Source organism: Serinus canaria, chromosome 4, assembly GCF_022539315.1.
Source record: "Serinus canaria isolate serCan28SL12 chromosome 4, serCan2020, whole genome shotgun sequence".
Taxonomy (NCBI): domain Eukaryota; kingdom Metazoa; phylum Chordata; class Aves; order Passeriformes; family Fringillidae; genus Serinus; species Serinus canaria.
Window position 1 is genome coordinate 17,121,381 of NC_066317.1, and position 12,359 is coordinate 17,133,739.

The following is a 12,359-nucleotide window of genomic DNA, read 5'->3' on the forward strand; positions in this document are numbered from 1 at the left end:
TCTGCTGGTAACAGGAAAGCTATTCTAGCTTTGTGTTATTTTAGAAAGGGTAGGAATTTAGGCTAGTGTTTTAAGTGGGAACAAAAACAAACTGTAATTTTAAATGAACTTATTACGTAATATGAAATCTGAAAATTATGATCAGATTCTTTTTACTTAATGTTCTTAGACTAAACCCTTGATGCTCATTTATCTAACTTCCTCTATGATTATACCTGTTATGGTGGTTTATAAGAGTTTTTATATGAGATTAAAGATTAACTTTACTAATGGCTACAATTAAAACCTACACTGGAGTAATCTGAAACGGGGCAAATTCTTTTATTACTCAAATCTTCTCACTTCACCACATTAATTTGTGTTGTATTAAATTTGAGATACCAAGGTTGTTCAGCAATGTCAAAGTCAAGGCTTCTCTGATTTTGAGGGTTTTTTGGGTTTTGTTGGAGACAGCTGAGTGGCTGTTTTAACAGCAATAAATTTGAGTTGGGTGAGAACTGGGTGGCATCTTTTTCATTACTAAGGGCCCCAGTGAAATTTGTGTCGTATGGATCTGTAAAAAGGGCTTGTTCCTGTGGCTCAGAACCTAATGCTTCCTTTATTGGGAATACAAATGTCTCAGTGTTATGGACCAGGATATAAAAGCCAGATATTTTAATAATGTCACTGTTAGGCTGGAGGGCAAGTTTACCATAAGGGTTGGTTGTAGAAATTAAGTACCACAGTATAAGGCTTTAAACTCTGACACTTTACCTGTCTGTGCACAGCTTTCCTACACTTGAAAGGTAATTCACATGAAAGAAGCCTCTAAATTTAAATAACATTTTTATTTAATGTGTGCCTTTCGTTACAAATTAGACGATCCACTGCAAAGGAGAAGATACTCGGGAACAGCTTTTTTCCTGTGATGGGGCCTAAATATTAATGTACTTGCATTCAGCATCCCCTTGGAGGCCACGTTTTATTTGTCTGTTGTTCTCAACTTGTTGCTTCTGCTTTAATTAAATTCATTAAAGTGACATTTAACTCAGGCTGGGACTGCTGCTGACCTCTGATTTGAAAGTAGGTTGTCATGTTTTTTTTTGAAAAGCACTCTAAATTCAGCCTCCCTTCCTTCTAAAAATCTTTTGCTTTCTTCCTATGACCTGAGCTAACCTTTTCTGAGTTGATTCAATTCTACCAGCCCAGCAGAAATCCCCCCTTTCCTTTCTCCCCCTGCTGGTTTAGTTCCTTGGTGAATTATTGACTTGCCCTGCCTCTTGAAGGGGTGCAGCAAGCACAGATGCACATCCAGCAGCAGAGCCATGGCTGGAGATAAGAGGGCTTGTCTTGGGGAGGAAGATGGTGAGAGATTTTAAGATAGTCTAATGCTTCTAACTCATAAGGAAAGCTTCTCCATACTTGGGTAAGGGTTTGGGGATGTTAGGGGAGAGAATAAGGGTATTTATCAGCTGAGTGTGGCAAAGAGATGAGGAGTATTGGTGGTTTGAAGAGTGAGCAGTAGAATTACCCCAGGATGTAGCTGTCTGGTGCTTAACCCTCTGGCTGCTGTCCCTGGGCTTTTTGGGCATCCTGAGGGTGGTGGAAAGAGCCAGTTGTTTGTCCATCACTGCTTTGAGATCCTGGGTGCTTAGAAGTAAAAGGTGCTTTTCATGGAAATAAAAGGTGCTTTCCATGAGGCTTATTCATGGAGGCAGAGGCTTGCTTCATAGATGTTCAGTTTAGGACTTGGCTGGGTTTTGGAGTTTTTTGTGCTCCTGTTTGTATCCATAGTTGTGTCACCTTGGAAAACTCACTGATTGTGTGTGAATTTCGGCTGTCCCTACAGAAAGTCGTCTCTGTGTTTGCTACAACCTTCTGTGAATCCTTTTCATTGTGGGGGAGGGCATCAGCTATAAACTTACAGATGAACATCTCTTCTATTTTCACTCCTAGAAGCTGGGAGCAAATCCCTAGCAGGTGCCCCTTGCGTGCTGTAATGGAGATAGAGTAAGCAATTTATGGAACCATAAGATAGTTGACCTCAACCTCCACATAAACAGCACAGGGAAGTTTATGAGGATTTTCTCTTTTTTAGCTTTTCTTTGGTTTCTTTGGCTGGGGTGTTGCCCAGCCTTCTGCTTATCTTTCATTTTGTGGGGTTTTTTTTGTTTTGTTTTTGGGGTTTTTTTGTTTGTTTTGTTTTTTGTTTGTTTGTTTGTTTTGGTTTGTTTTTTTGTATACTCCATCCTACCCGGTAAGAAGATGCTCTTTGAGGTTGTGATGTCTGTTCATAGCTGGCTGTTTGCTGGCTAAGGGGGAATCAAGGTGAAGGTGACCAAAGAAAAGTTGCAAATTGCTTTTGATATCATATATAAAATAAGAAAGCCCGAGACAATTTAGGAGGATGTGGGTATTTGATTCATGTGGGGAAACCAGAGCTGAAGCCACATGCTTCACTTTCTGAGGATGCATCTAATTCTCTTCTTCCTTTCCATGGCAGATTTTAGAGTGCTTAATGGGGGAGATAGGATCATGTTCCCATTTTGATAGATGAGACAGCAATCAGCTGAGGCACACAGGGGAGAGCTGGGCATGGGGACCAGGACTGTCCAGCCTTGCTCTGCTGATGGCTTCAGCTCTTCAGCCACACTGGCTGCCTTCAGTCTTCAATTCTTCCCTGGGGTAGCTGGATATGGATGTTGCAAGCATTTGCTGCAATGTCTTGGCACCAGCCTTTGTCTGTAGGCTGCACCTTTCTTTAACCCCGCTGCAGGCTGAGAGTAGAAGAAAGGCTTTTCCACCCTGTCTCTCTAGAAAAGGCATTGTTTGTGCCTTTTCTTTATTTTATTTTTGTTTTAATTGTCAGCATCTGTAGAGAAAGTGGGGGAGAAGGAGAATGGTATTTCCATATTTGTATATTAATCATAAGATTTCAGAGATCTTTGGACCAACTAAGCTATTTTAAGCTTTTCAGAACTTTGTTGATATTTATGGAAATACTGGGAAGTGGGGGTACTGGATGCTTGAGAATTGTTTGTTGTCACCACCTTTTACTCTAGGTTTTGCTTTCTACTAATATTGCTCTTGAGATCAGAGGGCAGGTGTAATTTGGATTAAGGAAAAGAGAGAGAAGAAATACTGAGCAATGTCTGGATGCAAACAATTTATGCACTAAGGAGACTTTATATCCTAACAGGGAAAAGTAGGGCCCTGGTTTAGAAAATCACTTCAGAATGTGGAGTGAGCCCTACAAAGCCCATTGACTCACTGACTGAAAGGGATTTCCACTCCTACCCACACCTGAGTAGGCTTGAGAATAAAAGGAGGGAGACTTTTTTATTATTGCTTTAGGATTTTTCCCCCCACAGAGCCAAGGTGAACTGTGGGAGTATTAAATACTGCAAAATTACAAACACAGAAGCATTCTTCCAAATGACTAGGAAACCTCTTCCCCCAGCATGCTCTGTTTGCACTTGGGAACAGTAAGTCAGATCCTTAGCTGGGCAGACCAAATCATATACAGAGCTTGTGAAAATAATTATCTCTACAATTCCAGCTTTTGTTTCATGGCCCTTAAATATGCACTGAAATTTCTCTCTGAAAATTCTGAGCCAGAACATGATTTTGCTGGGAAAATTGCATATAAAACCTAATTAAAAGCATCAACCCACACTTTTCTTTTAAAAGTACATCTACTACCATCATGCCTCTAAATGTAGCAGAGCTCAACAAGTCTCTAGCAGCCAAGGAAACACATAATTTAAAGGCTATTTCGGCATTTGATTAAGCACACAGTGATAACTACAAGCCCGTGCCCTGCAGGCATGACAAGAGGCAATTATGTTCTGAGGTCAAAAGCGAGGGGGAGAAAAAGCACAAGATTTTGATGACTTACTTAATTTTCCAGCTCCTGAAATTAGCAGAGACAAAGGAGTTCGAAATCGCCCAGATAAAATCCCGTCATTATCTGTTGCCTTTTCACCCTCTGCTCTCACTTTGCCCTGCCGAAGCTCAGGAGGATTATTTTCCACCAAATGGCTGCACTTAAAAAACTCGAGTTGGCACACATTTAAACGTTAAAGAATTCGAAAAACACTCTTTTTAAGTTCTGTGTTTAGATGGCTGTCTGCTCATAGGATCCTGGAAAAAGACACCTGTTTTTCAAAGTAGTGAGCAGCCATCAGCTCCTCTTGACTTCAAGCCAACAATTAGGTCACTTATTTAGGAGATTAAATAAGGAGCTCAATGAGAGACTGTGAAGATAGGGAGCTGCTCAAAGAAAAGAGAAGTGTATTAATGAATTAATACAATCATGCTGTGTATTTCACTGATGGGCTTTGATGTATCTTGTTTCACAGCAAAAAGCAAAACATCTTTGTTACTTACAGGAAAACCAGTAGAAATGATTAAGTAAGATTATCATATAGGGGCACAACAACAAAAAAATGTGTTTACAAGGAGATAAACAGCCAGGCTCTAATCTCCCTTCGGAGTATTTATTGCAGATACTGAAGTAGAAAAAAAAAGCCATGCAGAGTGAATGATTTGGTGGTCAATGGCAGGATGGAAAATGTGCCTGTTGCTTTAGGAGAAAGCATGATAGGAGATCATGCTCTATTACAATATTCAGCTGCTTCTAGTTTTTCCAGGGTGTTAAATTTTTAATGCTTTTTATCCAGAAAATACATGTAAATGTTGACTCCATGATACCACAAGGAGCTGTTTGTAAGTGAAAGCTGTCCTTCTTAGAGCAGGCAGTCAAGTGATTATGTGAAAGGCAGAAAGGTGAATTCCAGGAAGTTTAAAGGTGAATCTAGAAATGTTTGCATCTGTCCAGAGATCCTTTAATGGAGAGTAGATCATGAACTGTTATTTTGGGTAAGGGGTGTTCAGCTTTGGTTTGGGGTGTTTAGGGGGCATTCTTGGAACCTATATGCATCCAATTTTAGTAAATCAATGCTGTAAAGTCTCATGTAGAGGAGAGACGCCCATGATACTAGAAATGTGTTCTCATTTGAGGGACAAAAATATCTTTAATGGTTTTGTAAATTGCTGTTAGTCATTCTCAGTGTCTTATTTCCAGCATAACACAAGAGTTAAGGTTAGCTGCATTTATGCAGTATTGCTGTTTGACAAATACACCAGGTTTTTATGAGTGAATTCTCAGGCATTTAATTTTTTGTGATTTTAAGCAGGGTTTTCCTCAGCCCTCAGATGTTCAATTGATGTAGAATACTTACTGAAGAAAACACCCCAAAACATAGGAATGAAGAGCAAAAATACTTTCTGAATCGTGTGGCTCAGAAGTTTTGTTTTCTGCAGTGGGAACTGTAAAAAGTGAAGTAGTATTACCAACTTTCTTTGCCCTTTGTGTAGCCTGTGTTAACCTTCCAGAGAAAACGATCCAAATTGCCCAAGGACTGGGCAAAACCATAGCTCCAAACAGCTAATATTGCCTATAAACCTCATTTTGTCATTTTTTTGGCAGTTAACAGGAGTCATCTAAGCACATGGCAGGAGGAGGGAGGAGGGCCCTTGGCCTCAGCATTCTGCCAAAAGCTGCTAGAAACCTTCTGCCTCCCATGTCACCAATCTGCTCAGGTTTAGCACAGAACAGGCTGGAGAGGAGAGCTCACCCACAGCTCTTTTCCAAAATCAGAATCCTGGCACCAGAAGTTTTTTGGTCAGCACTGGCCTTCTGCCATAGAGTCCAGTGTTTGACAGAGCAGAGCCTGCTGCAGGCTTCTGTGGACAGATCCCTGTGAGCAAACTTAATACCTCTTGAAGTTGTTTTAGGACAGGCTAAAATTGCTGAGCTCTGCTGACTCTGCCTTTCTGGCTGGCTTGTCTCTTCTATCAAATGTTGTCTCTAACATTGTCCCATCCTTCTTCCACTCACCTTGTTGACTAGTGCTATCAAGCCAAGGTTAGAATGAGGCAGTGCACCTTAGGGGTTCACACTTGTCCTCCTAATTTTCCTCTTCCTGTAACAGGAGAAGCTGGTGGCAGTGAGAATTTATTGCATTGCACAAATGTATGGTGCAATATGAGCCCAGGGCAAAACTGTTTCTCCAGTCTCAGGGAAGGGAGGACGTCTCAAGTGATCCAAACCCTGAAGCTGTGCTAATTGTGCAAGCTATTATTCAAGAATAAGCACACATCTGTCTTGGGAGTTTGGCAATTAGTCCACAACTCTGGCACACCAGGGAGGGTCTGGTATCAAAGTAATCCCTGCAGATGTACAGAAATCTGAATCTGAGAATCTCTCCAGTGATACATAAGTGAGACAACTGACAATAATGGAAGGATTCATGGAAGTCAATGTGTTGGATTGCTGCCTGACAGGGCAGCCTTGATATAGTCAAATGGTATTCTGAGAAACAGCAATAGAATCTTATTTTCCATAAGCAATCTTGGTGTGCATGTACCATGGGGAAGTTTTATGGAACAAACCAGCAGAACATTGGATGGGACTTTTGGTTTAGAGGGAGGGTATTTTGGTGTTTTTATAATGGGGCCAGGAGGAAAGGCAGTTGTTGAAAGATGCCTGATATCAGATGGACCATGGATCTACTGGAGGCTTAAACCTCTCACTGTCACATAGAGACAGGCTTGGGTTGTACCTTGAGTTTTGTGTTTGGAGGTATACAAATGTAGCTTGGAGGGCACATCACCCCTGTATCTGGAAACCTTTATGGTTCCTTTCATTCTTGTGGCATAAAGGAGGAAAGGAGTTGGCTTTTATTTCAGCTTGTGAGTGGTGTGCTAGGCTGGGAAACAAGTATTTGGTTCCTAGCATCACCATGGATTTCCCATGAGATCTTCAGGAAGCTGCAAAACCCTTCTGCAGCTGAGTTGAGAAAGACAATGTGTAGCTACTTCATGTGGATATTTGGGGATTAATATATTCACGTTCTTCAAGCTGTTTAAGATCTTTGGATCAAAGAGGCTGTAAAGATGGGAAATACAATTGCTTGTTGTCAAGTGCCATTGTTTACTAATACTTTAGGGCTTTGTTTTCAAGGCATCTCAAAGTGTGTTTCTTTTTTTTTTCTTTTGCAAACTGTAGCCTGGATTTCTTTTAAAACAGGTAAGATTTCTGAGAGCTCTTTAATTTCACAAGTATTTGCCAGCTATGTGACCATCTAGGCAGATCCAATGCAGAGCTAAGGCTGAACTTAAATCATCTGGTGTCCCATAAATTGGCCTTTCCATGGAAAGTATCACTGCAGGGCCCAAACTTTGGGATGGTTGCCAGAACCTGCAGGCCATCCTCTGGCATGCTGCAGGCTACAGCAAAAGCCATTAGGATCACTTTTTCTAAGGGCTAAGAAAAGGACCAGGAGCAATACAGATGTTATTACATCTGCTGTAGGACAGGTGCAATCTTGCAGGTGGGATTCTGGTTCTTGGATTGCTTGTTGTCCTAAAATTTTCTTTGTTCGTTCAAGTACAACACAGGACTGTAATTTTATATATCAAAGCCAGCTAGTTTTTCTCCTGGTAAGTAGAAATAATAACAATGCCATAGTTGCTATTTACCTTTTTCAATAAAGTATTTCTAAAGCCCTGTATAAAAGGGATCTATAGCTTGTTTTTAAAATGAGAAAATCAAGTCACTGAGTTGAAGTGATTTCTCTGGGCAGCCAGCAAGCCAGCGACCAGACCCCTTTTCTGCAGATCTTATCTGAACGGTACCGAAACGATCTCGGCACAGCATATGGGTAAAGCCTTCTGCTGAACGTGATGCCGCTTTTAATTTGAGCCTCGCCGTGGAGAGCCAGTGTTGACTGTGTTTCTGTGTTAATCCTTGCAGCTTTCAGCCGTGCCCCAGTGCCCATGGCTGTGGTCCGAAGGGAGCTGTCCTGCGAGAGTTACCCCATCGAGCTGCGCTGCCCGGGAACAGATGTTATCATGATCGAAAGTGCCAACTACGGCAGGACCGATGATAAAATCTGTGACTCTGATCCTGCTCAGATGGAGAATATCCGCTGTTATCTGCCAGATGCCTATAAGATTATGACTCAAAGGTATAGTGCTTAATATTCTTCGTTTGCTGACTGTCGATTTTTTAATCCGGAGTGTACACACCAGTTTGTGTGCGTGTTTGCATGAGAAAATGCAGGTGCTTAGTCTGGATGTGTGTGCACAGAATTACAGCTATCACTGCTAAACTGTGGGTTCAACCAAGTTGGTTTAGCATCACGCAATATAAATAACCTTTCCTGTAAGTACTGCTCATCAGTCACCCTGATTCTTACTGCGTCCCAGTTTTCCCTCTGAAATACCTAAATATCAAGCCTCTTATTGAATGTAGAAGTGAAATCTTTTTCAAAATGCATATTTGCTAGTTCTTGTGCTGTGTTCAAACAGAAGGCCAGTAATCTCCTTGAAACAATCCATATTTTGTGTTCAGAATAACATTTACAGTTTTCAAGACACAAAGAGGCATCTGCATCCTTCATTGTGTTGCCAGGCTTTGTTTTAGGGGAGATCTGAATTTCTAGTCAAGCGTTGGTAGTCTCACTGATGAATTGCTGAATTTCTGTATAGTAACTGTAGCTGTTCAGTGTGGCTGCATTTGGAAGTGTTAACTGAGATACAGTCAGACATGTAGACAGGCTCCTGTCTTGCTTGCAGAGCCAGGGCCTAACAGTTAATTCCAACACAGAGGTATCTTAGTTATGAAAAGCCTTTTAAATGTTGCTGATTTTTTTAAGGATATTTTCTGGCACAAATGGTGTTGTGGGAAGGATTCATCAGTCACAGCTCTTGACATGTAATTGAATTCAATTATACATTCCTAACGCATGAAAAATTATTTAGTGCATTTGACTGTTAATTAGTAATAGAGATTAGTGTTTCAAGGTATTAATGATGGCATTGGCATAGGCAAAGTGTTGCTAATTGATGTCATGACAACATGTGTTTGGGTCCTAACACTGACCTCATGGCTTCAAGCAGTGCAGGGTTTTAGTGGAGCATCTTGCTGTTGTTTGCTGTGAAATGCTTTGCACTAAAATGGACTGGTGTGAGCAACATGAGTTTCAGCTGTGTTTCACGTGCTAACTGCTATTTTTGACTTTCCTTTAGAAACTGCTCCATGTTGAGTATTTAGGTCTCAAAATGTTGAGGAGTCTCATGACAAATGTCCCCACTGCTGCATGTGGCTCCTCTAAGACCATTCTTTAAGCTGGACCTCCTTGGGTAGCTGTTTGAATTCTTGTTTATAGGGTTGTGCCAGCTACATTTTTGAGATAAGTGGGAAGGGTAACAACGTGCCATCAGCCAGTGCCTTGGATTCCGTGTGGTTTTAGTGGAATTACTGTAATTCTCCTGCTCAGGTTGTTAGTGGCTTCAAGCAGAAACCCTTAATCCTCTGCATATTGGCAGAATAAAGCCATGTCATCCCCTTTGCGGCCTGTTACAGAGTACAAAGTATTAATATATTTTTTTAATATATATCTTTATTAGTGTCCTCTAGGCCACAGCTCCCGAGCCAAATGCAGAGCTCCGCAACCTTCTGGTCAGCCCCTACATGTAGCAAGCCTGCAATAAACATTGGCCTTTGGGTCAGGGAGGGCACACAATTGGCTTCTGTGCCTGTGGCACTGCAATGAAAACTTTGGTGATTACTCACCTCCAGGTATCATCCCTGCAGGGTTAAATGGCTTATCAGAGAGTTAGCAGGGAAGCTCATTTCTGGAGCAAAAAAATATCTCTTTTTCCATTTGGGCAGCAGAAAGTGGTGCTGAAGAGGATGGACACTGAAGGGGGGAAAAGATGTGTAGTCCTATTATTGGGTACTATTGAGTTTCTTGAAAATAAATACAAGGCTGGCATTAAAAGACAGGTAAAAAAGGATAAAATATTCTACTTTGCATTTTTGTCAGTTATATTTCTTTTTTTAAGTCTCCATTAATTCAAAGAGTTGAAACAATTTAAAAATAAAGCCATTAAAATGAAATATGTTCTTAAGATGCAAACCAGTCTGCCAGCTCACAGCTCCGAGCACACTTTACAGCTGAGCCTCTGAAAAAGTAGTTTAAAAGGAAAATTGTGACAGCCTAGTAGCTGTGGCACTAACTATGGCATTTTCTTCTGAAAACCTCTACCTTCAAAATTAATCAATCCAGCAGTATTTGGGTGGGTTTGCAGATGAATGCAAGCTCTAACACGCAGTGAGCTTGTCTTTGCTGATGCTGCAGGGTGGGGGAGCAGCTGCTGGGAGCTGAAGATTGTCGTGACAGTGAAACCTGCATGGTGATTGAAGCTGTCTGTGCATGGAAAGAAGAGTGGTATGCACAGTGTGTGCTTATTATGCATTGGTTAATTATTGCATTCATAAATACACAGTCCCCTTGTTGGCTCTAGAGTCAGTTGTCTCACTGCTGGCAAATTTTAATCAGCAACACTGCACAGCCAACTCAGACTCATTCCAGTGTGGCCGTAGGGAGGGAGAGATGGGAAGGAAAGTGTGTGTGAGACAGAGGTGGTGTTAGTGTGTGAGCTGAGGCTGTGAGTGAGCAGATTTATGGTAGATATTAGCAACTGCTCCCCCAGCCCAGCCCCACTGAAGAAAACCTGAAAAAAAAACCCCAAAATCCCAACAGCCTGAGCTAACATGTTCCTTTCTTCTGTATGCTTATATAAATTAATTTTTGCAGACGACTACATGACGTTATTTTGAAAGGGAAAGGCATAAATCTTATGGTGTGTTTGTGGAGCCCCCTAAGCAGAGGAAACACAAGGAGTTCTTGCTGCAAGTATTGCCCTGAAGCTCTCTGCAATCTGGGGAGTATTGCTTGAAGTAAAGGACATTTAAAGAGCTTGTAGGGAGCTATTTTATAGGACATTAAATCTCTGAGGCCTATTTTAGGTTCTTCTTTTTTATTTATTTCTTTAAATTTTGCCAGCTCCTCTTTCAAACATCTGAGCAGCTGTTGTCCTTAACAGCTCAGAAAGTGTGCTTTATGGACTGAAGTTGTTCTGATCTGATTAGAAAAAAATGTATTTTGTAGCATGTTTGCTTTGGAGAGACATCTTTGCAAGGCTTGTAACAATTGATTAAATTTTAACCCTGCCCATTGTAAATTGTGTGCACTGTACCATGGGAGACTTCTATGCCCTCTCTTGAGTGACTGTGCCACAAAATTAACATATCATCCATTCCAACAGCCAGGGTTCTCTGTGAACACTGGGAAAAGTGGCCTCCTATTCCTGTAAGAGTTGCCTTTGTTTTTTTATTGTTAACACAGTTTAGTATATTAAAAGCACCCTAAAGGAAAAAGGGAAAAAATAGCTTTTGGCATGCTCCCTTGAATTTCCTGTAGATACTTCCCACCAAGGAAGCATCTTGGGTTGAAAGCAAAGGAAGGAAGAAGAAGGGATCAAGTTTTTGCATGTATGTTCACAGAACTTTGTGCTGTCAGTACCACCTTTGCATTTTACTTTGAAGTCTGGAACATTCTTTTCCATAGACTTTAACCTCAAATGTTGAAAAGGGCAGGGGGAGAGGGAAGTCCCAGCAGGAACAGTAGGAAGTACCTGACATGTAGGTGCACATACACAGATCACTTTGATTTTTTGCTCTAAAGGCAAGAAGCAAGGCTTTCCTTTTGCTTTTTGGATCCTTGTCTACCCCCACCATCATCCACTACTCTTATTCTGGAGGAAGGAAAGGAGGGATGGAATAATGAGGCAAAATGACAAAACCAGCAGGCAGAGCAGAAGAGACGGGAGAAAGGTTCACAGGTCTCAGCAGTTTTTCTCAAGATGAAAGCAAAATTCTTTCTGCCCTAGAAGATGTGGAAGGCTCTTGCTGGGGAACTCTCATCTCTCTCAACAACCAGAGAGCTCAGTTTGCAAAGTAGGCAGCATTTGCCTTTTGCCACAGCAGAGCCATGCAGAGCTCTTGTGTGCTGTTCTTGCCACTTCTGGCTTGGGGATTAGGGCTGCTGAAAGCTGCTCAGCTATCTCCTCACTTTTGCCCTGAAGGGAGGCACAGCTGGGAGGTACTGGATGTCCTGCTGGGCCTGCAGTAGCTTAGCTGAGCTAATTTCCTTTAGGTTTCAGTCTGATCTGCATGGCTTGTCCCTGTGGTTTTGGTGTCGACAATCATTGGTGAAGATTGCAGGTCAAGACTTAAAGGGGGGGAAAAAAAAATAGAAAAAGTGCAAGACTGCAGGAATGTAAGACTGTGGTCAGCTGCTCTTAGATTTCCCTTTAGTTTCATCAGAGGACCTAATCTTTTTATGTGAGAAGGGCACTCACAATTCTCTTGGTAGTTGGAGGGATGGTAGCAGGCACTTTGCACGGGGTAGGGGAGAATAAATAGATTGAATGAAGCAGCTTGCATTACACTGCAAAGATTTTTC

General features: G+C 41.5%; 1 protein-coding gene across 5 annotated transcripts in view; it reads left to right on the forward strand.

Moving 5' to 3' along the window:
* Positions 1-12,359, forward strand: part of ADGRL3 (adhesion G protein-coupled receptor L3) — a 488,937-nt gene that overhangs the window by 219,541 nt on the left and 257,037 nt on the right. For all 5 annotated transcript variants that reach the window (XM_050973756.1, XM_050973751.1, XM_050973755.1 and 2 more), the window contains exon 4: positions 7,799-8,012. In XM_050973756.1, the coding sequence (XP_050829713.1) occupies positions 7,799-8,012 (214 nt within the window). The remainder of the gene's footprint in view (positions 1-7,798; positions 8,013-12,359) is intronic.